Source organism: Passer montanus, unplaced genomic scaffold (genome assembly GCF_014805655.1).
Source record: "Passer montanus isolate IOZ18808 unplaced genomic scaffold, ASM1480565v1 scaffold156, whole genome shotgun sequence".
Classification (NCBI taxonomy): domain Eukaryota; kingdom Metazoa; phylum Chordata; class Aves; order Passeriformes; family Passeridae; genus Passer; species Passer montanus.
The window spans coordinates 141,722-168,809 of record NW_024362716.1 but is presented as its reverse complement, the minus strand read 5'-3'; the positions used below and the strand labels follow the sequence as shown (position 1 = coordinate 168,809).

Sequence of the window (27,088 nt, the reverse complement as noted above, 5' to 3'; positions counted from 1 at the left end):
CCCGGGTGGCCGTGCCAAGGGCGGGTGGCAGCGGGTGCCCTCCCACGGCACTGCCATGAGTCACATCGTGCTCGGCCACCTCCCTCCCGCAGCCCCCTTGGGCCGTGCAGGGTGTGGGGGCTCCAGGATGTGCTTTGGGGTGGATGTGCACCTTTGGGGGTCTGCAGGGATGGATGTAAGACGTGCAATATCCCCTTTTTGGGGTCAGGGTGCCTCTCATGAGCCCTAAAAACAGCCCAGCCAATCGTGTGGCCAGAGCAGGTGTCACCTTGGCTGTCCCCAGTGCATTCAGAGCCCTGTCTTGTCCCCACCCTGTCGTGCTGAGCCAGGCCATGCCCTCACCAGGCTGGGTTTGGGGGGCACAAAGAGCTGGCAGCTGCCTCTCGATGTCACCCCTGCCCATGGAGCTGCTCAGGGTGCCCAGCAGGGCCAGGGGGATGCTGAGGGGATGGGAGGAGGCCCCGTGTGGGTTCTCATCAGGAGGTGAGGGAGTACAGGGCTGGTGAGGCTTTACTGGTGTGGGTTTGTGTTACTGGTGAGGGCTTTACTGGTGTGGGTTTGTGTCACTGGTGTGGGTTTGTGTCACTGATGTGGGTTGGTGTCACTGGTGTGGGTTTGCGTCACTGGTGTGGGTTTGTGTTACTGGTGTGGGTTTGTGTTACTGGTGAGGACTTTACTGGTGTGGGTTTGTGTCACTGGTGTGGGTTTGTTCCACTGGTGTGGGTTTGTGTCACTGGTGTGGGTTTGTTCCACTGGTGTGGGTTTGTTCCACTGGTGTGGGTTGGTGTCACTGGTGTGGGTTGGTGTCACTGGTGTGGGTTTGTGTCACTGGTGTGGGTTGGTGTCACTGGTGTGGGTTGGTGTCACTGGTGTGGGTTTGTTCCACTGGGATCACTTGGCAGCCCAGTCCCTTGGTCAAGGTGAGCCACCTCCAGCACCACCATTAATGGCTTGGACAGGAGAAATCCCACCCAACTCGGATTCTGCTGGGATCTGGCCTGGCTGGAGCAACATTTCCCTGGGAAACCTGGAGAAGAGGAAGAGGAAGAGCAGCTCCCCCCGGCTGTGCCAGGCGTGGCACAGCGCTGCCCTCGTGCCCGTCGGGGCGAAGCCTGGGAAGGGACACACCACGAGCAGCCCCATTCCCATCTCTTCTCCCTCACAAAACCCCAAACTGGCCCACTTCACGGCCCAGCATCCCAGAGCTAGATTGAAGCAATCCCTTGGCCACCGAAAGCGTTTCCTCCCGCCGTGGCTCAGAGGCCGCGACAGCGCTCGCCTCGGCGCGCCTTTCTGGGCTGTTTTCATCCACATGGAACCACCTTTAATTCCTTTTCCCACACCAGAGGGTCCCTTTGCAGCTCCGAGGGGTCGGCGGCAGGAGATGCCCCAGGAGGGGAAGTTCCTCCTCCGGCGTCGCTCCCAAGCTGCGATCATCCAGAGCAGGAGTTGCGTTCTTCTCTGTTTCAGCAGCTTTTTTTTGCAGCACAGGGACCAGTGGTGCTTGGGCAGGGTGATGAATCCCATCCTGGAGCGCTCCCGGGCTCTGAGGATGGAGCTAATTCAGGAGCAGGGTCCTGGGGTTGTGGCTCCAGGCTTTGGGGAGCCCCTTAATTAAATCCTGGCCTGGTTTTGAGGTGGTTGTAAACCCAGCCCTGGTCCTTCCCAGTGAGAACACCAACTTTGCTCCATGGTTGTCACATCTGGGTCTTGCTGGCGATGGCAGCGATGCAGAACTGGCCAAGCCCCGTGGCTTGAGGGGCCTTTTTGCCTTTAAAAATGTTGGTTTTGGCTGAAGGAGCTGCCTGGGAGCCCGGGGTGTGTTTATTGCTGCTGTTGTCACTCCCACCAGGGCTGTGGGATTTGCTGGTGGCATCTGGTGGCCGATGACACCGTGACACAGGGTAGACCCCCCAGTCCTGCTGCCCTGGAGCAGAGCAGGGTCTGCAAACCAAAATCCCAAATCCTTGCCGGGTCCATCCCAGCGGCTGTGTTCCCCAAACTGCGCTGGGAGAACAGGGAATGCTCCCAGCAAGGTGCTGGGGTGGATTTTTTTGGTTTTCCCTGGGATTTTCCCTTTGCTGCCTTCCCAACTCTGCGTCCTGGTGCAGCACAGGGGGACACCAAGGGCAGCCCAAACCTCGGGTGTGAACCACAGCACCTCCACCACTGCAGGAACACCCATCCCGTCCTCCCCAGAGGCTGGCCTCTCATTTAGCAGGGCAGCTGCTGTCTTCATTAAGTGGTGTTGGCTAATTAAAAGCACATTTTTGAGGCTTAGCAGCTCCTCAGAGCCGTCTGGGAGGGATGTGCCAGCGCTGGGGGAGGACACAGGAGGAGCAAAGCTCTGAGCTGGGCTGGGCACCCTGAACTGGGGCAAAACCCCACCTGTGTGGTGTCCAAGAGAAGTTCAGGGAGGGAAAAGGAGAGGCTGGAGGGATCCGGGCAGGGTTTGGGGGGTGTGAGCCCTCTGAGCATGGACAGAGCTGTGTCCTGGCAGAGCATGGCTCGTGGTGGGATCTCCCTGGCAGAGGAGGGATGGGGAGGAGAGGGGGGTCTGGCCCCCACCTGTCTCCAGGAGCAGGTCATGGAATCAGGGAATGGTTTGGGTTGGAAAGGACCTTGGGCAGGGACACCTCCCACCCTCCCAGGTTGTTCCAAGCCCTGGCCTTGGACCCTTCCAGGGATGGGGCAGCCCCGGCTGCTTGGGCAGTGAATTTGGGGATGGTTGGTGTTTTCTGTGCCTGACCACCAGCACGGGAGCAGCAGCAGGACCAGCTGCCAGCCCCATTCCCACGGGCAGTGACGGAGAAATGCCCCAATCCACGTTTTGCTGGAGTTCTTTGGCCCTGCCGTGATCTTCCAACAGCATTTTCCTGAATTTCTTGCTGCTCTGAGCAGCCTCTGGTCTGGCAAAGGTGGAAAATGGGCCTGCAAAGGTGCAGATTGTCCCTGGCTGTGTCACCCGCCCCTCCCCTGGCTGCTGGTGGCAGGGCAGGATTTGGGTGGCCGTGCTCCGGTTGTAATCGGTGTTTTTATGGCAGCAGGAGAAACCATCCCAGCCTTTCCCCCGCAGCTCAGCTGGGTCTGAGCTGGAGCCACGGGCGAGGCCAGCGGGGTGGGAAGGGCACAGAGGCCGCAGCTCTGCCCCCAGGGTGGGAGCAGAGGGAAAACTTTGCTTTTTAGGAAACCACGTGGAAAACCCCTCATCCCCGAGGGATCCCAGCAGCTTTTCCCTGCGGTGACAGCGAGCTCAGGCACGTGTCCATCTCGCTGCCCTTTGGGGACCCTCCAGCCCTTCCCACCGCCTCCAGCCCCACTTCCCGCAGGCATCTCTCACTTCTGGAGCCCCTCTGGCTGGAATCCCCGTTCCCAGCTCGCTGCCGCTGCCGTCCCGGGCGGAATTCCTGCTCCGCTCGCTCTGCAGCAGCGCTAAGTGCTTCAATGTGTTGGCAGTTGCTGGAGTCGGACAGCAAATCCTAAATGGGATCCCAGTCCCTGCTGCGGCCAAAACCCGCGGCGGGGCTTTAGCGCAAATTGGATTTCAGAGCTCGCTGGGGCTCGGTGCCCTCGGCAGAGCGCTCTAATCCCCGGGACGAGCCGCCTCCTCCTGGGCAGCCGGGAACCCGGGAGGGGAGAGGGGAGCACGGGGGGGATTCCCGGCTCGGCGTCGGCATCACCTGCGCTGCCTGCTCGGGAGGGATGCGGGGATGCGGGGGGATGCGGGGATGCGGGGATGCGGCTCCCCCAGCGCATCCCGCGGGAGCGCTGGCTCAGGGCAGGGCTGAGATTGGGGATTATTCAGGTGGGAGCTGAAGGGATCGGGCCAGCACACCTGGGCCACGTGGAAAAGGCAGAGGTGGAACCCTGGGAAAATCGGGAATTAATACCTGGAGTCCTTCAAGGTGTTTTTCCAAGGGGGAAACTGAGGCACCGTGACCCCTCCCAAGGGATTTGGGGAATCCACAACGGAGGAAACCCTCCAAAACAGGGAAGGGGAAAGTGGCCAAGCTGTGCTGTGGGGGGTGACCCTGTGGTGGCAGCCCTGCTTCCTCCGGCCCATTTCCCCCTCCTTGATCCCACCGAGGGCTTTTCCTTTCTTGGGAAAAAGGAGATTTTTGCCCCCAGCGCAGCCGTGGCAGCTCTCAGATACCAGCGGTGTCGAAACGGGCCCAGAGCAAAGCACATCTGGGGCCTGGGCTCCGTCTCGCTGCCAAAATTTAAGCTTTTAACCCTCTTTCCCCAGGCACTGGGATTGTTCAAACAAGCCACAGTAATTAGTTTCCTCTGACAAACCGCCCCTTTTTGGCATCGGGAGGTTTATTAATTCCGGGCAGGGGGGAGCGTCGCTTCGGATCCAAAAATAATTGACATTCAGAGTCCAGGTTTTGGCACGAGAGGGAAAATTTGGGCTGGAAAAGCAGCATGAGGCGTGCAGGAGATTGGCACGGCAGCACCCAAAGGCGCCCAGCAGTGGGTGGGGGGTCCTTGGCTGGTGTTATCCCTGATTTCCTCCGTGGCCACATCAACCATTCTGGTTTTGGTGGGATTTCAAGCGACATAATTTGATTTTCTCTGCCCTTTGGCAAAAGGGATCTGTCTGCAGGGAGTTTTCCTGCAGATATCCCCACTCAGTTTAGGTGTTATTCACCTCCAGCCACGCTCTGCTCCTGCTGCAGCCCTGGGCAGCACCCCGAGGGATTTTATCAGTAATTAATCTCTGATTACTCACCTCTTCCCGTGAAGGGCGGCTCTTGCTGCTGCTTAGACCTGACGGAATCGGCTTAGGGAGGGTTTGGGCTGCTGCAGCCGTGGTGACCTTGGCGGGGCTGTGACACCTTGTGGGGTCAGTGGGGACACTGGGCTGGGAGCTCAAACTGGGAGCACAAACTGGGAGCACACCACCCAAGCCCACCCCAAAATGACTTTTAAATTCTCTGTCTGCTTTTTAGCTGGAAAGGGAATAAATATCCCTGAAAATGCGCAGGGTTTAATGGTGTTTGTCACAGCCGGGGGGTGTCGGGGGGCAGATCTCGGCCAGGTGTCCCCCCAGGCCCTGCACAGACACCCCCAGGTGTCCCCGAGCCGGGCTGGGTGACACTGCGGGGAGCTGTGCTGCATCAAACCAGCTTTTCTCTCCTGCTGATTTATATTGCAGCTGCATTCCCAGCCCCCGGCGTGTCCCGGCGAGTGCCGGCTGCGGGGGAACCCAGGGAAGCCGAGGCTGGAGGGCAAGCAGCATCATTATCTGCCCCTGCAGGGACGAGCCGAGCCCAGCCGGGGCTGAACTGGGACTGAACTGGGACTGAACTGGGACTGAACTGGTCCCAGACTGGTCCCAGACTGGTCCCAGCAGGGGGACGCGGCGGAGATCCCCGCTGCGGATCCCGTTAATTAATGAGATGAAAGCCCACGCGAGACCTCCGGGGAAGGAATCAAAGGCTCCGCCGCAGCTTCCCCGGGCATGGATCCACCCCTGCGGGCCCGCAGCTCCCCCGCAGCCCCGCGCCGTGGCGGATGGAGGGGACGGGGCTGCGGGACACGGTGAGCAGGGTCAGCACCGCCCCGGGGTCTGCCCCGAGGCTCCCGAGCACAAATCCAGCCCCGAAATGGCTCTGGGTGGAGCTCCTGGGGGTGGGGAGAGGCAGGGGGGTCGTGGCCGCGGGGTCTCTGGTTTGGGGCCACCGGAGCTGGGCTCCTGCCGGGATTTCCATCCCGGGGGATTTGCCGGTGCAACCCGGCTCGGCTCGGGCACAGGACGCTGTCCCTGCCATGCAGGGATGGCTCAAGGTGCCCCTTGGCCCTGGCACAAATTGGGATTTTCCTCCCTCGTGCTGCTTTCCCTCCTGGAAGAGCTCCCGGCCCCCTCTCTGGTGGGATTTGTGCTGTTCCCCTTGGCACTGTAGGGTTTGGGGATTTGGGACGGGGCATCTCCTCAGTGCTGGGGGGCTCTGGGGGTCCTGCGCCTGCTCGTTCCCAAAGATGGTGCCCTTTGGTGTCAGGGATGAGGATATGGATGGTCAGTGTCCCCAAGGCCCTGCCTCGTCCTGGTGCCTGCTCCTCTGAGCTGGTTTGGCTCTGCCAAATCCAAAATGAGGGAACATTTCAAACCGGGTTGGGTGGGACTTGGAACAGCCTGGGATAAAGGAAAGTGTGGAAGGTGTGGAAGATGGTGTGGAAAGTGTGGAAGGTGTGGAAGATGTAGAAGGCATGGAAAGTGTGGAAGGTGTGGAAGGGGTGGAAGGAGTGGAAGATGGTGTGGAAATGTGGAAGATGTGGAAGGTGTAGAAGGTGTAGAAGGTGTGGAAGGTGTGGAAGGTGTGGAAGGTGTGGAAATGTGGAAGATGTGGAAGGTGTAGAAGGTGTAGAAGGTGTGGAAGGTGTGGAAGGTGTGGAAGGTGTCCCTGCCCGAGGCAGGGGTGCCACTGGATGGGCTTTCAGGTCCCTCACAACCCAAACCAAGCTGGGACTCTGTGATTCTATGGAATGGGGGGGATTTGGATGTGGCCACAGCAAGAGCTGCTCGGTTGGGTGGAAGCTCCCCAGGCTTCCTTCTCCAGCCAGGACTTGGCCACCACCCCCGGCAGCGCTCCCAGCACCACGGGGTGTCCTGGCCGACCCATCCCCATCCCACAGGCTCGGTGGGGGAGGCTTTTCCTTATTATTTCCACCGTGTTGAGGGTGGGTTTGCTGCTCTCCAGCTGTTTGGGGAGATGTCAACCAAACCCGCCGTAATTCAGCCCGAACGTAAATGTCATGGCAGCGTGGGAACGAGGGCGCTTGGCGTGTTCAGCCCGGGGCTCTGGGAGTGCTGAGCTCCTCCTGCCCCACACCATCCCACCTCCTCACCCCCATCCCACCTCCTTACCCCCATCCCATCTCCCTACTCCCATCCCACCTCCCTATCCCCATCCCATTTTCCTCTCCACCATCCCACCTCCCTCTTCTCCACCCTATCTCCTCCTCCACCATCCCACCTCCTTCTCCACCATCTGATGTCCCTCTCATTTCCCTCTCCCCAGCCCATCTCCCTCTCCCCAGCCCATCTCCCTCTCCCCACCCCATCTCCCTCTCCCCAGCCCACCTCCTCTCCCTCCCGTGGGCCCAGCCCCAGTTCCCCCGCCGGGGTCACCCTTCCCCCCGAGCTCTCCCGGAGCAGCAGGGCTGCGTTGCGGGGCTGAGGCTGTGCCTGGTTTGTGGTCGGCCCTCGGGGGGCTCCGGGAGGGAGCTCCGGAGCTGCCGGGCTGGATTTCACGGCGGAAAGCAGAACCATGTGTGCCACACTCCGCCCTGCCCTGCTCGGGGGAGCGGGAAGGGCTGCGGGAGGAGGAGGAGGAGGAGAGGGATGAGCTGAGGATGCCTCGTGGCCACCAGCAGGGTCAGGATCCAGAGCTCAGGCTGTGCCAGCGCCGGGCTGGCAGCGCTGCCAGCCGGGGTGAGGCGTCCCCTGTCCCCTGCCAAGGAGGGGGTGGCACTCCCTGTCCCCAGAGCAGAGCTGGGGATGGGGACAGCGACATTTCCCCTCCTTTGTGCACCTTCCTGCTGTCAGAAGAGCAGGAAAATCCAACAGGTCCGCCCAGATCAGTTTGGGGCTTTTCTTCCCTTTCAATTCTCCCTGTTTTGGGGCCAGTTTTGGCATTTTGAGGCCAGTTTGGTCCAGGGGCACTGCAGGCTCCAGTCCTGCCCTGGCCAGGAGTGTTGGACACCCCGGTGCTTTTGGGGGAGCTCCAATCCCCATGAAAGTATTTTGGGAGCTTGTGGGAAGTTTTGGGGAAGGTCTGGTGCAATTTTGGCATGGTCTGAAGAAGTTTTGGGGAAAATTTGGAGGAGTTTTGGGGACAACCTGAAGAAGTTTTGGGGAAAATCTGAAGGATTTTTGGGGAAAATCTGAAGAAGTTTTTGGGGAAAATCTGAGGGAGTTTTTCTTATGGTCTGAGGGAGTTTTGGGGAAAATCTGAGGCAGTTTTGGAGAAGACCTGAGGCAGTCTTGGGAACAGTCTGTCCCTCCACCACGCTCATCCTCTGCAGGACAGCCCAGCCCCATCCTGCGAGCCGGAGCTGCTGCTGGAGGAGCAGCCCCTGGAGCTGCTGCCCATGGAAATTGTTTAATTCCTGCGGGATGAGTCATGAGGAGCCGGGATTTCAAAGCAGCTTGGCTCCCATGTAAGGCACTCAAATAAACAGCGTGTGGCAGGTGGAAGCTCTCTCTGATGTCCCATCAAGGCCTCTGTCTTTCCAAGTGCTTTGTGTTGCCAAAAATCCTTCGGCCACACCGTGGCTTCATCCATTCTTGAGGCTGGGCTCTGGAAAATAATGAATCAATGCCCGGAAACATGAATCGACGGAAAATTTATGGCACACTTAGAATATAATGTCTTTTGGGTCCTCTGCTTTGAAGCATCAGCGCTGAAAGTTTTGGCGTCTCCTTCTTTCAACCCTTCAGCAAGGAGGATTTAGGCGGGGGGGGAAAAAAATCGCTTTTCTCCCTCACCTCATGATTCTGTGAGCTTTAAGGAGTCCGTGGATGTCGGAGACAAATCCCAAGAGTCTGCTGGAAAAACTGGGAGTGGGGTTGAAAAACAAGAGCGACGGGAAGAAGTGAGAGTGTGAAAAATGAGGGACACCAGAGAACCCCAAACGCTCCACTTTTTGTGGGCAAAAAAACGCCTGTGGGGACGGAGTTGCTGGATTTTGATTTATCAGGAAAAACAAGTGGAAACACCGTCATCCCTGGAAGTGTCCAAGGCCAGGTTGGACAGGGCTGCTCTGGGGCTTTTCAGAGCAAAAGAAACCAAGGGCAAAGCCTGGAATAACTTTGTTGTTATTGTTTTGCACTTTGGAGCTGGGCTTTGAGTCTTTTGAAAGGTCACAGGCGAGTGGGTGGGGGCCAGGATTTCTGGCTGCCGGAATGGGAGGCTGTTTTATGGGACGTGCAGCGAGGCTGGAACTGCTCTCCTAAAATTTAATGGGCCTGCAAGAAGCCAGAGGCCCTTTCCCAGGTGGGGGGATCGAGTGTCACAGCCCTGCTCTGGCCCAGCCTTTTCCTCCCCGGGCAGGACAAAGGGGGCTGAGCCCCCCTGGGTGATGGGGGCTCAGCTCAGTGTGATCCCACTGCTCGTGGAATTCATCTCCCAAAATACCCAACATCAGCTGCTAAAAGCTGTTTGTCCTCCTGGAGAGCAGAACAAAGCGTCCTTTCCCTCCCAAACCCTCCCCTGGAGCTGCTGGTTCTTCACAAATCCTTCATTTCCACCGATTTTGCCCAGGAGCAAATTGGGTTTTTTGGTCCTGCACCACTGAACACCGACCCTGCTGCCTTGCTGGAAGGGTTGGGGTGCCAGGGAATTTTCAGTGCCTGCTCCCTGCTCCTGCTCTTGTTTCCAGGGTGAAATCTGAGCTGAAGGCACCTGATTGTCATGGAATTCCAGACTGGGAAGTTAAATATCCGTGGGCAGGGACAGTTTCCACTGTCCCGGGCTGCTCCAAGCCCCATCCAGGCTGGCCTTGGGCACTGCCAGGGATCCAGGGCAGCCCCAGCTGCTCTGGGAAATTCATCAGGGCTTCCCCACCCTCCCAGGCAGGAATTCCATCCCAACATCCCCCCCACCCCTGCCCTGTGGCATGGGAAGCCATTCCCCATGTCCCATCACCATTCCCAGTGTCGGGATGGTGAACACACCTGGCCCTCTCCATCATCCACCACCTTCCTGAGTCATCCTTGATCATCCTCCTCCATCTTCCTCCATCATCCTCCATCATCATCCATCCTCTTCCATCATCCTCCTTCATCCCAGAGCATCCTCCTCCATCTTCCTCCATCCTCCATCATCTTCCATCATCTTCCTCCATTCTCCATCCTCCTCCATCCTCCTCCATCATCTTCCATCCTCCATCCTCTACCTTCCTCCATCCTCCTCCATTGTCCTCCATCTTCCTTCATCATCCTCCACCTTCCTCCATCCTCCTCCATCCTCCTCCTCCTCCATCCCAGAGCATCCTCCATCCTCCTCCATCACTCTCCTCCAGCTCTCCCTTGGCTTGATGGGATGAGTCCTGCTAGCAGACAGGGCTGGCACCACGCCCTCCAGTGCTCCCAGTGCTCTCCCAGTGCTCCCAGTGCTCCCATTCCCGGTGTCCAGGCCTCTCCAGCCCCGCTGGTTTTCCATCCCCTTCCCTCCTTATAAGGCCAAACGATTCTTTTTCCATCTTGGCATTGTTTATACCCCCTTGAAAATATTTAGGCTCTGGCTGGGTCCTGCAAAGATCCTGTAACCCCCAGGGCATCTCGTTCCTGATGGGACAGGGGATTATCTGCATCCCGTAAAATCGGGGGATGTGGTGAGGAGGGGAGGTCACAGCCCTGCATGGTGTTTTCTACAATAAAAATAAAATCAAACCTGTCAAATTCCAATTTAAAATAAACATTGCCCCCATTGGTAAATAAATATTTACCACAGTAAATTCTATGTGGTTAATATTATGAAATTAAGGTTGGGTTTTTCCTTTTCTCGGTTTTTTTGACCTTTTTTGTTTTGTTTTGTTTTGTTTGTTTTTTGTTTTGTTTGTTTTTTGTTTTGTTTTGGTTTTTTGTTTTTTTTTGTTTGTTTTTTTTTTGGGGTTTTTTTTTGGGTTTTTTTTGTTTGTTTGTTTTTTGTTTTTTAGTGTTTTTTTTCCTTTTCTTTTTTTTTTAATACCCCCCCGGAAAATTTATTTAAAAAGGAAAAAATATTTGATGTGTGCAAGGAGCTGAAATAAATACAGGAACCAGGAGGTGGAAGGACAGGGACATCCAAGCCATCAGAGCCAGGGGTTCCTCCTGCTGCCACCTCATCCCCATGGCTGCTGCCGTGTCCCCATGGCTGCCACCTCGTCCCCAGTGCCACCGCCAGCCCCAAGCCCCACACCAGTGTCCCAGCCCAGCCCATCGTGCCTCAGTTTCCCCATCTCAGCCCGTGCTGGAGCCAAGGGGATCCCAGGGGAAGGATCCCCACCCCAGGCTCAGGGAGGGAGGGAGGAGGGAGGAAGGGGCTGCGGGGCTCGGGGCGCGCCTTAAGGATGTTTGTTTTGCCTGTTTTGCAGAGCTTCAATGTTCTGACTTGCTCTAAGATGAAGGTATGGAAGCGTGCAGCCATTGCATCGATGCTCCTCAGTTCCGTGTTATCCATTTTAGTTTGTAGAGACATGTTCAGCGGAAGCCGGGAATTCAGCCCCTTGCCTTCCTCGCCGTCTTCCTCACGGGATTCCTCCTCCTCCTCCTCTTCTTCCTCCTCCTCCTCCTCCTCCTCCTCCTCCTCGCTGCCGGCGGCTCCGCGGAGATCCCCACGGGCCCTGCAACGCCACGGCTCTCTGCTGGCCCAGTGTAAGCTCCTGCTCCTCATCCCGGGGTCATCGTCCTCCTCCCGGCCCCACAGATCCCCCAAACCCCTGTGGGGTCATTCCCTGCACCCAAACATCCCCTTCAGGAGGGTTAAACAAGAACTTGGGGCGAGCAGGAGGCACCAAACTTTGGTGTGAACACAGCAGCTCTCCACAGAGGGGAACTCAAACAGCTCAGTTCCTGCAAAGAAGCTGCTTTTATTCCCTTCCAAATGGCTCTTTTTGGTAATTTTTTTTTTTTTTTTTTTTTGTTCCGTGCTATTTTTTACAAATGGAAAATGTCAAACAGGAGCTGAGGATGAGGGCACGGCAGCAGCTTCCCCTGCTCACCCCTCGGTGCTCCCTCAGGGCTGGAAATCCCCACGTGTTTGTTTTGATTCCAAACCAGAGGAACTGCTTTTTTTGGGTGGAAATTTGGAAATCGATGACAAGCTGTCAAACCACGCTTTCCTCTGTCTTTCCTGTGCCTCCTGCGGAGCTGAGCTGGAATAACCCTGGGTTTAGGGCTGGCACGAAGGGATGTGGGTGTTGCCAGCAGTAGCTGGGCACAGTTTGGGTCTTGGCTGCTGGCCCTGGGGTCTCAGGGGCAGCCCCCGGGGTCTTGGGCCTCCCAGACCACAATGAAACGGTGCAAATAAGAAATTTTTTGAGGCTTCTCCCCAAATCCACCTGCCCTGAGGGACGTCCATCTTAGGGGATATTCACCCACTCCAGGGAATTTTCATTCTGGGGAATGTCCTCCCACCTCAGGAAATTTCCATCCTGGGGATCATCCATCCACCCTAAGGCACCTCCATCCTGGAGGATCCTGAGGTTCTTATCCACGGAGGATCTCCCATCTCAGGTGACCTCCTCCATCCAGGTGGATGTTAGGCCACCCTGGGAATCTCCATCCTGGGAGTCATGCACCCCAAGGAACCTTCTTCCTGGCGGATGTAACTTACCACCCCAGGGAATCTCCATCCTGAGGTTATCCACCCACCTCAAGGCACCTCCACCCTGGGGGATGTCCACCAACTCCAGGGAATTTCCATCCTGAGCTTATTCACCCACCCCAGGGAATTTCCATCCTGGGGATGTCCACCCACCCCAAGGGCGCCTCCATCCTGGGTTATCCACCACCCCAGGCACCTCCTCCTCTTCTTCCTCCTCCTCCTTTTTGGTAATTCCATCCTGGGGATGTCCACCCACCCCAAGGGCGCCTCCATCCTGGGTTATCCACCCACCCCAGGCACCTCCATCCTGAGTTTATCCACCAACTCCATTCAAGCTCCATCATGAGCTTATCCACCCACCCCAGGTGATCTCCATCCTGGGTTATCCACCTACCCCAGGGAATTTTCATCCTGAGTTTATCCACCCACCCGAGGGCACCTCCATCCTGAGCTTATCCACCAACTCCATGCACCTCCATCCTGGGTTATCCACCCACCCGAGGCACCTCCATCCTGGAGGATCCCCCAATTCTCATCCACGGTGGATCTCCCATCTCAGGCCACCCCCACCCACCCCAGTAACCCCCACCCACCCTCGGACCCCCTCTAACCGCGTCCCCTCCTCTTGCAGACAGCGCCTTGCTGGAGAGCTACACGGAGGGCGAGATCCGCCAGCTGATCTCGGCGCTGGTGGAGCGCTACCGCCAGGCCATGAACTCGGGCGGGCACGAGCTGCCGCTGTTCCCGCGCGCCGGCAGCCGCCGCAAACGCGCCCGTGCCCGCCACAAACCCTGCGAGCTGCGCCAGCTGGAGGTCAGCGTCAGCGAGCTGGGCCTGGGCTACGAGTCGGACGAGACCGTCCTGTTCCGCTACTGCAGCGGCACCTGCGAGGCCGCCGTGCGCAGCTACGACCTCTCCCTCAAGAGCATGAGGAGCCGCAGAAAGATCCGGAAGGAGAAGGTGCGGGCGCGGCCATGCTGCAGGCCGCTGGCCTACGACGACGACGTGTCCTTCCTGGACGCCTACAACCGCTACTACACCGTCAACGAGCTGTCGGCCAAGGAGTGCGGCTGCGTGTGACGGGCCCACGCGGGCACAGGGGCCGGCACGGAAGCTGGAGCGGCCGGAGGAGGAGAGACTGAGCCGCTGGCGCGTCCCTCGGTGGCAGGACTAGAGACGTGGCCGCCGCCGCGGCGCAGGCGGTCGGAGCGGTGGCGGCGGCTTGAGGATGTTGTCCCCTCTGCGGGTGGCCTGGCGGTCCCTGCTGAGGTGACAGTGGGTGTGCAGCGTGCACGGGGCGTGTCCAGCCCTCGGCGTGCACTGCGTGTCACATGTGTCACGCGTGTCATGCTACGCTACCTGCAGAGGGGGTGGTGCAGCGCAGGTGTCTCTGGCATGAGGGACGCACATGTGCCAGGGGTTCTGTGTCAGGGTGTGGCACAGGGGTGTGGCACAGGGGTGTGGCATGTGCAGGGGGTGTTGTGAGCAGTGCTGGTGCTGTGTGTGTGGTACTGGACAGGGTGTGCTGCACACCTGGGATGTGTTTTGGGGTGTGCTGCACACTCTGGGTGTGTTTTGGGGTGTGCTGCACACCTGGGATGTGTTTTGGGGTGTGTTGCACACTCTGGGTGTGTTTTGGATGTGCTGCACACTCTGGGTGTGTTTTGGGGTGTGCTGCACACTCCGGGTGTGTTTTGGGGTGTGCTGCACACTCTGGGTGTGTTTTGGGGTGTGTTGCACACTCTGGGTGTGTTTTGGGGTGTGCTGCACACTCTGGGTGTGTTTTGGGGTGTGCTGCACACGCTGGGTGTGTTTTGGAGGTGCTGCACACCTGGGGCATGTTTTAGGGTGTGTTACAGGTTTGGGGTGCATCAGGTGCCCTGTGCTGCCCCAGGGTGGGAGCTGAGTCCTTCTCTCTGTAGCTTTGGGGTTTTGTGACCACCCTGAGCTGCTGGGGGAGGTCCAAGCGCCCCAGATCCCGGTGTCTGGGGACACAGCAATGACAGCAGTGCTTTGCGTGTGGCTCTGACTCCCTCTGCCTTGTGCCCCCTTTGCCATCGTCTCATTCCTGCAGCCCTGGGGCTTTTCTTCTTAAAACTCGGGATAATCTGAAGTAACTGGATTAACCTCCTGTGCCCCTGCCACGGGCAGCTGGGCCAGAGCCCTGCCACCACCAGGGAGGTGACAGAACCTCCCCAGGGCCACCAGCAGAGCCGGCACTCGGCGGCGTGGGCAGGAGCAACCCTGGTTTGGCATCTCCCAAAATCGCCCCGGGAGCATCCCCTGGGCTCTGCTCGGGGCTGGAATCCTGCGGGAGAGGGGACTCAGCCTGGCTGTGGCTCCGCTCGCATTTACAGCAGTGTCACTGCTGTTTACTCTGCGGGGAAATAAATGAGCCCGCAGACTCTCACATTCCCCGGGCAGGCTCGAGCTGTTGCCTGCGATTGATGGGTTTTCTCCCCTTGGCTCCCTTCCCAGAAAAAGCAAATCATAAACAGAAGGAGAATATTGGTGTCATGTCCTGGGCATTAACCAACGTGAGGGAAAACACTCCGTGTGCCACCCCCCGGCGTCCTGGCTCCTCTCTCCGGACAAACAGCGGGAAAAATCCCTCGTGCCTTCATCCCCAGGAGGAGGAGGAGGGCTGCTGTGGTGATCCCAGCTCAGGGATGGTGCTGCAGGATTTTGGGGAAGCATGGATGGCATCCCTTAGGCGGGGAGCAGCATCTCCAGTGTTGGACCAGCCACATTCCCGACCTCCGCACAGGCCCAGGCTGGTGGGGAATTTTTTTCCCTTCCTTTTTATCCAAACGCAGCTCTTGGCTGAGCAGAGCCAGGGTGTAGAGGAGGAATATAAACACCATCCTTCAGCAGGGCTGGCGGCCCGGGAAGGCAGCCTGGACTCTGTAACACGGAGTTTTCCCTGGATTTTGGGAAAGGCAGGAGGCGGCCGCGGGTGCGGGGTGTGAAACTGCACCCGGGAAATGGGAACTGAGAGAGGATAAACTCCACGCTCCAGGTGCAGCTCCCGAAGCAAGGTGTGAGTTTGCAGCCCTGGTTTTGGCTGGAAATGGGAAAAGTGGCCCAAAAGAATCAGCTGGAGGATGGGAATGGCAGGTGGGCAGCGGGAGCTGCGCTGGGCTCGCAGTGGACAAGCGGCTCACTCGAGTTTAAGAAAAAAAAAAGCACCCAAATCTAATAATAATAATGATAATAATAATAACAACTGTTCTCTCAAGGGCTTGGGTGCTTTCCAGGTCTCGCTGCTATAAAACTAAAATTAGTTTTGTTGCAGTAAGACAAAAGGAATGGAAGCAGAGCAGGGAAGGCAGGGGAGGTGGTGTGGAAGCTGTGCAGGGCCTGGCGCTGCAGAGGAGGATCTGGAGCAGGAGCTGCCTCTGCTCAGTGTTTGCACTCTGCTTTGGGATATTTTTTGGCAGAATCCAGGGATTTAGGGTGCCTTGATGGCGGGCACCCAGCCCAAGGGACCCTCCTCTCTCCAGGGTGGTGATGGGAGCAGCAGGAAGACGAGGGGACAAGGGAGCAGCAGTTTGTGCTGGGACATCTCCCAGCTGCCAAAATCCCCCATTCCCAGTGCAGATCCAGCTTGGAGCCCCCAAAACTGAGAGGAAAACCTGACTCAATGCAGTGGTGCGTTAAACCCAGCAGGAATAGCTCCAATCCATCATTTTTTGCTATTTTTTGGGTTTTTTTGTTTTTAATTTCCCCCTGCTGGCAGCTCCAGCCCATGTGGAAGGGATGTTCCCCATCTGTCTCATGCTGCTCCTGCTGGGTTTTTTTTTGGGAACAGCTGAGATTTGCAGCCACAAACTCCCCGATGGGGTGAGCTGGGGAATCGTGGTGTGGCCAAAAGGATGGATTTTACTTCCACCCCTTTTTCAGGGCTCCTCCTCCTCGTGGAGCTCCTCCAGCTGTCCCGGTGCCATCCCGCTGCCAGCCGGCACTGGAAACGTGGTTCCAATAGAAAGGCTGAGGTTTCCCTAATGCTTTCCATTTCTCCAGCCCCTTCTGCTGTAATAGGAGCTGGAGTTGTCCGGAAGAATGTCTACAATGCAAAAAAAAAAAGTGGAAAATTCCCTCCTCAAAGCCACAGCAGAATCTCATCTGGCTCCTTCCTCAGCATCCCCTGTGCTGGTTAATATTAATATTAATATTAATAATAATAATAATAATAATAATAATAATAATAACCAGTGTGCAACAGCTGTTGAAGGGATTTTGGGGTTGGGTTTTGGTTTGTCTGGGGCTGCAGCTCCTCCCAGGGAGCTCCTCTCTCAAGGAGAGGAGGGTTTGAAGAGCAAAGGTTTGGAAACACGAGGAGATGTTTAAATTTATCCTGGTGGCTGTGACAGCGCAAAATCCCAGGGCTGTGCTCTCCCAGGCCTGGCACGGTGAGTTCTGGGGTTTCCAGTGCCTTTTCCATCAGATCCACACATCCCACAAATCTCTCGGGATCCCGTTCGCTCCCAGGGTCTCGCTCCCAATTTGGGATCCACGGGGGGAAATGGGTCCGACGTCGTTTCCACTCGATGGGAGCGCTGGCACAGGGGATGCTCTGGGTTTAAACAGCTCCAGGATCCTGCTGGGAGGAAGGATTTTCCCAATTTATCAAGAGAAATGGTATTTTGGTGGGATCCAGAGCCCGTGGTAAATTGGGAACGGGGCTGCCACGTGTTTTCCTTATGGGCTGAACAAAGCGTGGCCTCGAAGGGGAGGCTCGAGAGAAAGGGGAAGAAAAGGGGAAAAGGAAATAAAAGGAAAAGGAGGAAAAGCGGGGGGAGAAAAAAGAAAAAAAAAGGGAAAAAGAAAAAAAGGGGGAAAAGAAAAAAAGGGGGAAAAGGAAAAAGGAAAAAAGGGAGGAAGGAAAAAGGAGGGAGGAGAAAAAAGTAAAAGAGGGAAAAAAATAAAGGAGAAAAAAAAGGGAAAGGGGAAAAAGGAAAAAAGGGAGGGAAGGGAAAAAAGAATTAAAATGAAAAGGTGAAAATCAGGGAAAGAAGAGAAGGTAAAAAGGGAAAGAGGAAAAAAGAGAAAAAGGTCAAAAAGGGAAAAATAATAAAGGAAAAAAGGGGGAAGGGCAAAAAGGAAACAAAAATAAAAGAAGGGGAAAGAGGCTGAAGAGAAAAGGGGAAAAGGGAAAAGGGGGAAAAAGGAGAAAAAGGAGAAAAAAGGAAAAAATAAAAAAGGTGAAAAAAGGAAACAATAAAAAAGGGGGAAAAATTAAAAAATGGGGAAAAGGAAAAAAGGAGAAAAAGGAACAAAGGGGGAAAAGGAAAAAAAGGGTAGGAAAGGGGGAAAGGGGGAAAAGGGATTCCTGTTCCAGCAGCACCCGGATTTTGCTGTTCCCCTCCGGAATCGCCGGGCCCGGGCCCGGCTGCAGAAGTGGATGCAATGCATCTGTATTTTGGATACTGCTATTTATTGGAAGTAACTTATGTTATTTATTTAGATCCCAAAGCGCCGCCTCCCAAACGCCTCCCACGCTCGCTCCCTTTTTTATGTTATTTATTGACCCCGACGGTGCCAAGTGCAGTTTACATTTATTACATTTGTACCATTTATCCTGAACCTTGAGGGGGGGGGAAATAAAAGGAGATAAAATAAAAATTAAATAAAAAGCTGTTTGATATTATTTTTTTTAAACAAAGATGAATTTGGGTGTGATCTGTTCCATCCTCGTGGAAAAGTGGGAATAAAGTGAAGGATTTTTATGGATTTCTCCTCTGTCACAATGGTTGAGTGATGGTCAGTCCCCACCATGGGAATGGAGATGGCCAAGGAAAAGGGGAATTTGGGTTTTTGGAGGGAAAGACCCAGAAATAATCAGCTTTGGCGCTTCTGGAAAAGGAGCTTCCAACTGAGTTGGCTCAAAAATGTGAAAATTCTGAGGAAATCACATGAAATGGGAAAGGAAATGGGAAGTGGAAGGGAAAGGGAAAAAGAGAATAATCTCTGTCCTTTAACACCAGCAGTCCTAGCCCAGTCTGTCCAGAAAAACAGAATTTATTTGGATTTTCACTCCAAAATAGGCTCAAACCTGGCACCGGAAAACGGAGAACAATGGGAGGGGGGGAAGAAAAAAAAAGGATAAAAGGTTTATAGGATTTTTTTGGGGAATGGAAAAAAAGGTCTGTTTATATTCCCCCCTCATGCCACCCAGAGGCCTGACAGCCATGGCCGAGTCAAACATTCCCGCTCCGAGCTCCACTCTGTAAATATTTTAGGAAGAATCTTTGGAGAGCCATAAATCTCCCCCGTGCGCGTGCACGGCGCGTGAGCGCTCCAGAAAAACCAAGGAAAACCCAAATCCCGCTGCCAGCCCGTCCAGAATCAAATCAATAAACATAAAAAATGGAGAAATTAAAGGTTAATGATCCAGTGGGAGAGAGAGGGCCGCTTGGAAAATCTGACTCCTCCAAAAGCACAAAAAAAAAAAAAAAAAGAATATAAAAAAGAAATTCAGGAGGAAAACAGCAGTCATGGAGGGGGGAAAATGTGAAGTTGGGAAGTGCTGGGATCAGGGATGGTTTTGGGTGTAATTCCTGGGAAATGAGGTGTGTGTTGTCAACTTCCATGGTGTAAGTGGCAAGTTTTATATTATATATATTATATATGTTATTACAACGTGCCACGGGCGTTCCCTTCTCTCCCCGTTGGTGACCTCATCGAATATTTCAAAGCAGCTCATCTGTGCTAATGGAGCAGCCAGAGATTCTCTGGCAGGGCCTCCCCAGCCTCGCAGGGAAGGATTTTTCCCCATATCCCACCCCAAACTCCTCCCAGGACAGGTGAAGAGGCCTCGAGCACCACGGGGGGACAGGGACGGGTTGGTTCTCTGCCGTGGCCACAGTGGATGGATCCTGCACTGATGCAGACCAAATTTGTGTGTAATTACCAGGCTTAATTAGCTCCAGCTGTAAGCACGGAGGGTTGGTCTGGAGTTAAAGTCACAGAGGGAACTTTGGGACAGGTTTGAGTGGTTTGGATGGGCGAGAAATGCAAATTCCAACGCGGCGTGGAAGATCTTGCACTCCAGGCCCTCGGTGTTTCCTGGGGGTCACCCCTGTCCAGGTGTCTCTCAAGCACTCATTTCCTTGGGAACACTCATTTTTTGGGAACAAAAAACACCCCACGGCCTGAGGGATGGGGTTGTAACTCATGGTTTGCTCACCCTGAGCGGATCTGACCATCCTGAGGTCTCACCTGGCCATGAGAAGGAACCAGAGGTTCAACACTCAGCCTAAAAATCCCATCCTTGAGAAACTTCCTGCCCTTTCCCCACTACAAATGGCCTAAAAATCTGAGTTTCCAGCCCCAGGGGAAGCCTCAAGTGGCAGAACCCTGGAGCAGCAGAGAAGAAACCTCAGGCAGGTAGAAAATTCAAGATTTTGTACCCCTAAAACCAGGACCACGAGGAGCTCGCGCTCAGCAGAGATAATTAATTGTGTTAATTAACACAAATGAAACAGCCGAGCAAGCGCGGGGAAGTGGAGGAAAGCTGTCCCAGAGCTGTGGGGTGAGGATTGCTCCTCAGAGACGTGAGGGGAGGGATGGCTCAGGGCTGGGGGCGAGGCTGGGGCAGGCAGAGCACAAAGAGCCCTCGGGGCCATGGACCTGGCAGGGTGGCACGGGAGTTTTTGTTTTCTGAGGAACGCTCTCACTAATCCCCACGGCTGAGGACAAGCAGCGCTGTGTGTTGGAGGAGCTTCCTGGTTCCTGCCCTTCCCGACCCCGCGGGCTCGGAGGCTGAGCTCTCCCGCGAGGTGAGCTCGGGGAGGAGCGAGGGGTGAGCTCGCAGAGTTCAGAGAAATCACGGAAATCAGAGAAATCAGAGAAATCACAGAAATCAGAGAAATCAGAGAAATCAGAGAAATCACAGAAACCACAGAAATCAGAGAAATCAGAGAAATCAGAGAAATCACAGAAATCAGAGAAATCAGAGAAATCAGAGAAATCAGAGAAATCACGGGAATAACGGAATTCACAGAAATCAAAGAAATCACAGGGTTCGCAGAATTCACAGAAATCAGAGAAATCACAGAAATTAGAGAAATCAGAGAAATCACAGAAATTAGAGAAATCAGAGAAATCACAGAAATTAGAGAAATCAGAGAAATCACGGGAATAACGGAATTCACAGAAATCAAAGAAATCACAGGGTTCGCAGAATTCACAGAAATCAGAGAACTTAATCACAGAAATCACAGAAATCACAGAAATCAAAGAAATCACTGAAATCACAGGAATAAGGGAATTCACAGAAATCACATAAATCACCGATTTAGCAGAATTCACAGAAATCACAGAACCCACAGAATTCACAGAAATCACTGAAATCACAGATTTAGCAGAATTCACAGAAATAACAGAAAGCAAAGAAATCACAGGGTTCGCAAAAATCACGGGAATAATAGAAATCACAGAAATCACAAAAAACACAGAAATCACAGAAATCAAAGAAGTCACAGAAATCACGGGAATAACGGAATTCACAGAAATCACAGAAATCACCGATTTAGCAGAATTCACAAAAATCACAGAATTCACCTAATGACGAGGTGGGGATTGGTCACAGGTTGGGCTCGGTGACCCTGGAGGCTTTTTCCAACCTCAGGGATTCTGGGATTCTCTGAGCAGCTGGACACGTGAGACACAGGAGGTCCCCAACCCACAGTGATGGATCTGCAAACACCCTGGATTCATGGACTTTGACTCCTTGTTGTCCCTGGAGTGACCCAGCCTGGCTCCCTCCTCCAGCCCTGGCTCCTGCAGCACCCAGGCTTTCTGCTGGGAACAGGCTCTGCCCTGCTGGGCCCCCCCTGGGCCATCAGGTGCTCTTTGAAGGGCATTGTTTGCCACTGGCAGATGGGAATGGGAATGTTTCACAGCCTTGTTCTGGTTCTGTTCCTTTCTCCACTGCATGTGGAGCATGGCAAGAAAATCCATAGCCCAGGACTCCCATAAACCCACAGCCCAGGGCTCCCATAAATCCATAACCCAGGGATCCTGAAAATCCACAGCTCAGGGCTCCTGAAAATCCATAACCCAGGGATCCTGAAAATCCACAGCTCAGGGCTCCTGAAAATCCATAACCCAGGGATCCTGAAAATCCATAACCCAGGGATCCTGAAAATCCATAACCCAGGGCTCCCATAAATCCATAGCCCAGGGCTCCTGAAAATCCATAACCCAGGGCTCCTGAAAATCCATAACCCAGGGCTCCCATAAATCCATAACCCAGGGATCCTGAAAATCCATAACCCAGGGATCCTGAAAATCCATAACCCAGGGATCCTGAAAATTCATAGCCCAGGGCTCCTGAAAATCCATAACTCAGGGATCCTGAAAATCTACAGCTCAGGGCTCCTGAATCCATAACCCAGGGCTAGGATTGATCTCATCACCCTGTCCCAGGAAAAGAGAAACTCCAAAGGAGCAGGAACACAGCTCAGCCCCAGAGATCTCTCTGCTGGTATCAAGGATTTCAATGTTTGCACTAAAATTAACTGGAAGAGTTCCTCCAACTCCTTTAAAAAGCTTCTGCTGGGTCTGCCCGGGAATAATTGAATAATTCTCCTTTTCCCTGCCCCAATCGCTCCGGGGAGGGCAAAGCAGTGGGAGGAATGCAGAATTCCTTTGTGAAGACTCACCAGGGAGCTCTGCCTGGACACTCACAGCTGTGCTCTCCCTGCTCAGGCTCCTCAGAATGTTTTGCTGAGGCTTTCCAAGAGCAAAGATGTTTTGGGAGATGATCACCGATAGGCAGATCCAGTGGGAGCCCTGAACTGGGTAGAACTGGGATGGGCTTGTCCAAACAGGATGCCCCTCACCACCCTCAGCCTTTCTCCCTGCAGACAGAAAATAAATGCTAATATTTATTAATATCAACTCTCACCCTGCTGGATTTCATCTCTGGGTTTCCAGCGTTAGGGAAAGGGATCAGGGATGTGGGAGAGGCCCAACCCCACAACATCAACAGGTCCCAAGTCCTGGTTGGCATCCAGAGATGAGCTCCTGCTCTTCCAGGCTTGTGGCACAGCAGATCAAAAAGAAAAAAACATTTAGAACAAATTTATCGATGCCTGATCCAGAGCCCTTTGATGTCGGCACGGAGATTGGGATGGGAGCCTGGGCTTGGCAACCAGCCCTGAGCACCAGAAATCCCCCAAAATCTGCATCCCCTCAGGCTGCTGGAGCGGCCCAGAGCTCATCCCACTGTCCCTCCCCAGGCTGCCCCGTGGCTGTGCTCTTTATTAGATCCCAGGTCCTTTATTAGATCCCAAATCCTTTGTTAGATCCCAAATCCTTTATTAAATCTCAGGTCCTTTATTAGATCCAAGATCCTTTATTAGATCCCAAATCCTTTGTTAGATCCCAAATCCTTTATTAAATCTCAGGTCCTTTATTAGATCCAAGATCCTTTGTTAGATCCCAAATCCTTTATTAAATCTCAGGTCCTTTATTAGATCCCAGGTCCTTTATTAGATCCCAGACCCCGTGCATTTCCCAGGATCCCAGCTCCTCGTGGAGCTCCCCCAGGGAGGAATCACACACACTTTTTTGGGAATCAGGGAGGGCTGTGTGTCTCCAGCATGCCCAAATCCATCTGTAAATACAACAGAAACTCTGTTCCCTGGGACAGCTCACGCTCCCTTCCCTGCTCCCCTGACTCTCCCTGTCCTGCCCATTCCTTGAAATCATCAAATTCCCAGCTCGAGAGCCAAGATCCCACATTTCTCAGGATTTAGTAATTGCCATGTGATGCTGTCAGGGTTGGGTTGAAAATAGCAACATCTCCAAAGCCCGTGCTGGGCCTGGAGAGGGACACCACCCCCAGAGGGACCGGCCCAGGAGCATCCACCTCGCTTTGGAAGCTTTTGCTTGGCTTTGAAATCCAGCAGGGAAGGCTCTCCGCTCCTTTTCTCCTCTCTGAACACCTTCAGCACCCACTTTTCTCACCCCGTGGCATTGGGAACGTGCTGGATGACACAGCCACGAGCGTGGAGGGCAAACCTGGGCACTTCAGAGGCAGCTCCAGAACCCTCCCACGGCCTCTGCTTCCAACCTGGGGGGAGAGAAAACATTCCCACTAATGGGTTTCCATAGAAATACGAGGAGCTGCCCTCCCCAGAGTTTACTCAGGGCTCTGACCCCTGCCAGGGTTCAGGGGGAAGCTGTGGGAGGTCCCCAGGTTTCCCCAGGGAGAGGTGGACACCCAGGAGCTGATTGATGGACCCAAGAGGGGCTGCTGGAGGGATTACCAGGAGGTTTAACAGCTCAGCTGGATTAAAGGTGATTTGTCAGTTGTCTGCCCTGGGTCTCCAGCAAAAAAAAAACAAAACAAAAAACCCCAACCAAAAAGTGGCCAAAGGCTGAAAAACACTCAGGAGGTAAAACCACAGCTGGCCTTGGATCCCTGTCAGTGCCCACGGAGCAGCCTGGGACAGGGGAAGGTGTCAGTGACACATCCAGGTCAAATCCCAGTGCACAGAAACACCCTCTGGGCCCATCCTCCTCGTTTTTCCTTTATTTCATCAATCAAACTTCATTGAATTGAGGATTTCCAGTCCAGCCATGATCCCTTTTCCACAGGGCTGCTGCAGCAGGGCTGGGAATGAGCTGGGCCAGGGCTCCTCCTTTCCCAGGAGACCAGGCCAATCTTTATTATTTTTTTTTTTTACTCACTCTTATTTACTGCAGCTCTGCCAAGAAGGTGCTCAGTGTTTTGCAAACCCCACCAGACTCTGTCTGCCCAGAGATTTGATTCAGGGCAGCTCCTTGCAGGGGCTGGCACAGCCCCAAACTCCTGCTTGGAAAGGGACCCAGCAGAAATGAGAGCAGCAACCAGAGCCTGCCCCGGTGGAAGGTGTCCCTGGATGAGCTTTAAGGTCCTTCCAACCCAAACCATGCCACGATTTTGTGATCCTGGCTCTGCCAAGCCCTCGCTGTAGTGCTGGAGGTGCTCTGCACCACTCCTGGGAGGAGCTGCCAAGGCCAGACCCTGCCCAGCACATCCTCCCCTGGTGCTGCAGCGAGGCAGAGCTGGGCTGAGTTTGTGTTGCCCCCAGACAAAGGGAGGAATGATAAATCTGGCTCCGTGTTCTCAGAAGGCTAATTTATTATTTTATTATATATTTTATATTAAAGAATGCTCTACTATACTAAAGAATACAGAAAGGTTACTTACAGAAGGCTAAAAAATAATAATGAAAACTCGTGATTGTCTCCAGAGTCTGACACAGCTTGGCCCCAGTTGGCCAAAGAGTCAAAATAATAATAATATAGTCATAATAACATGAAACACTCACCTGTGGGTGAACAACCTCCAACCACATTCCAAAGCAGCAAAACACAGCAGAAGCAAATGAGATAATTATTGTTTCCCTTTTCCTCTGAGGCTTCTCAGCTTCCCAGGAGCAAAACCCTGGGTGAGGGGATTTTACAGAGAATGTGAATGCCACGGAGAGAACAAAATCTCCTCCTCGGGGGGAATGTGTTCTGGGCTGTCAGCTGCGCTCGCTCAGGGGCTGGGGGTGGCCCACAGCCCCCTGCCCCCAGGACCCTCCTGCTGCTCTTCACTCCCCAAACGGGGTCAAGGTGCTCCTCCTGCTGCCTCCCCCCACTGCTGGGTGGGCTCAGCCTCTCCAGGGTTTTTTTTGGGGTTTTTTTTTCCTGCTTTGTAAAGGTTTGGGGGATTCAGGGCAGAGCACGGCACGCGATGTGTCTCATTTCCCGCTTTATTCCCTCCTGCAAAATGTAAAAGAGAGAGGTTCAAACAGCCCTGGCTCCACACTGTGCTGCTGTTTGGGGTTTTCTCTTTCAGTCTGGGGGATGCAGCTGCTCTGCACAATGTGTCAGGGGCGAGGAAGTTGTTTTAGCCCTTAAAAATGCCTTCAAGGCCAGGCTGGATGGAGCCTGGAGGATCCTGGGGTAGTGGAAGGTGTCCCTGTCCATGGGGGTGGAATGAGATGAAATTTAAGATCCCATTCTGGGATCCTGTGGTTCAATGGCCACGTCTACAGAATAAAAAGAGAATAAAAAGAGAATAAAACAACATCCTGAGCTCTGCAGGCTCCATGAGTCACCCCAGCACGCAATTCCTCCCCCAGAAACCAAAGGACCCCCGAGCCACCTCCCTCCCACCCTGAACCCATCAGCTGGCTTCTCGGGTATCCATTCCCTCCTCCGTGTCATCGGGAAGGAATTTGGGCCCTGCTCGATAACCAGAGAGGGATCAGAGCCGCGTGGAAGCCTCTGACCACAAAGATTTCGGCAGGGCTTTCAAGGCTGCCGGGCTCGTGTGGCCGCTGTCCAAGGAGCTGCTCCCGCCCGGGCATCCCCAGCCCCACTCATAAATCAAAGCATTCCAGCCCTGCCTCCTCTCTGCGTCCATGAATGCTCACAGAGCTTTTCTTCTTTAAAAAAAAAAATAATCTGGGCAATTGTTCAAAAATGTTAAAATTACCTGCTCCTTTTATTCTCTAATGACAGCCTGTGGAGGAGTAATTTAAGCCAGACGTGAAAATGTCTGGTTTAAGGTTAAAAAGTCCCCCAAGCTGAACTTTATCTAGCAGCAGCCAGGAGAAATCAACTTGCCCGGTGTTAATTTTTGGTTCCTCTCATTAATGAAGCCATTAATGAAGATCCTAGCCTGGGTTGGGGGTCCAGCTTTGTGTTATCCCAACTTCACATCTTCAGTGCAAGGTTTAATCTGGTTTCATGTTTAATCTAGTTTCGTGTTTAATCTGGTTTTGTGTTTAATTTGGTTTCATGTTTAATCTGGTTTCGTGTTTAATCTGGTTTCATTTTTAATCTGGTTTTGTGTTTAATTTGGTTTCATGTTTAATCTGGTTTCGTGTTTAATCTGGTTTCATTTTTAATCTGGTTTTGTGTTTAATTTGGTTTCATGTTTAATCTGGTTTCGTGTTTAATCTGGTTTCATTTTTAATCTGGTTTTGTGTTTAATTTGGTTTTGTGTTTAATCTGGTTTCATGTTTAATTTGGTTTCATTTTTAATCAGGTTTTGTGTTTAATCTGGTTTCATGTTTAATCTGGTTTCTGGAACCAGGGCCTGGTGAGGATTGAAAATCACAGAATCGTGGGATCATTAGGGTTGGAAAAGTGCTGCAAGATCAATCCCAGCCCCTGCCTGAGTGTCCCACTCCCACTAAACATGAAGAGCCACGTGGATCCCTCTGGATCCCTCTGGATCCCTTCCAGCTCAGGAGGTTCCATGATGATGATGATGATGATGATGATGATGATGAAGGTGATGCTCTTGTCCTTGTCTCCTGCAGTGATATTTCTGGAAATCCTCCAGCCCACGAGGTAAAATCCCCACCTCAGGTGCCGAATTCACCACCTGAAAATTTCACAGCCAGGAGACCGACGTGCCTCCAGCCCCAGCTGATTTTCCCAGCGCTTTTCTGGGAATTCCTGTGGTTTCTCCTCAGCCATTACTCACTCCCTGCCTGTGACTCCTCAGTGGGGAATGGGGCAAATCCCCAGCAGCTCCCGAGGGAGCCAAAACCCCCAGGTGCTCCCAGGTGGGACCATCCCAGGGGTGCCCAGAGGGAACATCAGAGCCCCCAGATCCCCGTTAAAAACCTGTTGGGAAGGATTTGATGGCTGGCTTTGACAGAGGGGAGAAATCCCTGCGGGTCCTGGCAGCGCTGAGGATTTATGAGCCGGGGCTTCGCTTTGGGTTGCTCTGCCTGATCGTGGTATGTAGGAAAGGAGCAGAAAAACCCCAAAAAACA

At 54.0% G+C, this 27,088-nt stretch overlaps 1 protein-coding gene across 1 annotated transcript; it reads left to right on the top strand.

Moving 5' to 3' along the window:
- The first annotated feature begins 5,487 nt into the window (after positions 1 to 5,487).
- NRTN (neurturin) lies at positions 5,488 to 17,102 on the top strand. Its single transcript, XM_039702439.1, has 3 exons — positions 5,488 to 5,544; positions 11,080 to 11,359; positions 12,943 to 17,102. The coding sequence occupies exons 1-3, from the start codon at positions 5,518 to 5,520 to the stop codon at positions 13,389 to 13,391; spliced, it is 756 nt and encodes a 251-aa protein (XP_039558373.1). The 5' UTR covers positions 5,488 to 5,517; the 3' UTR covers positions 13,392 to 17,102.
- The last annotated feature ends 9,986 nt before the right edge of the window (positions 17,103 to 27,088 follow it).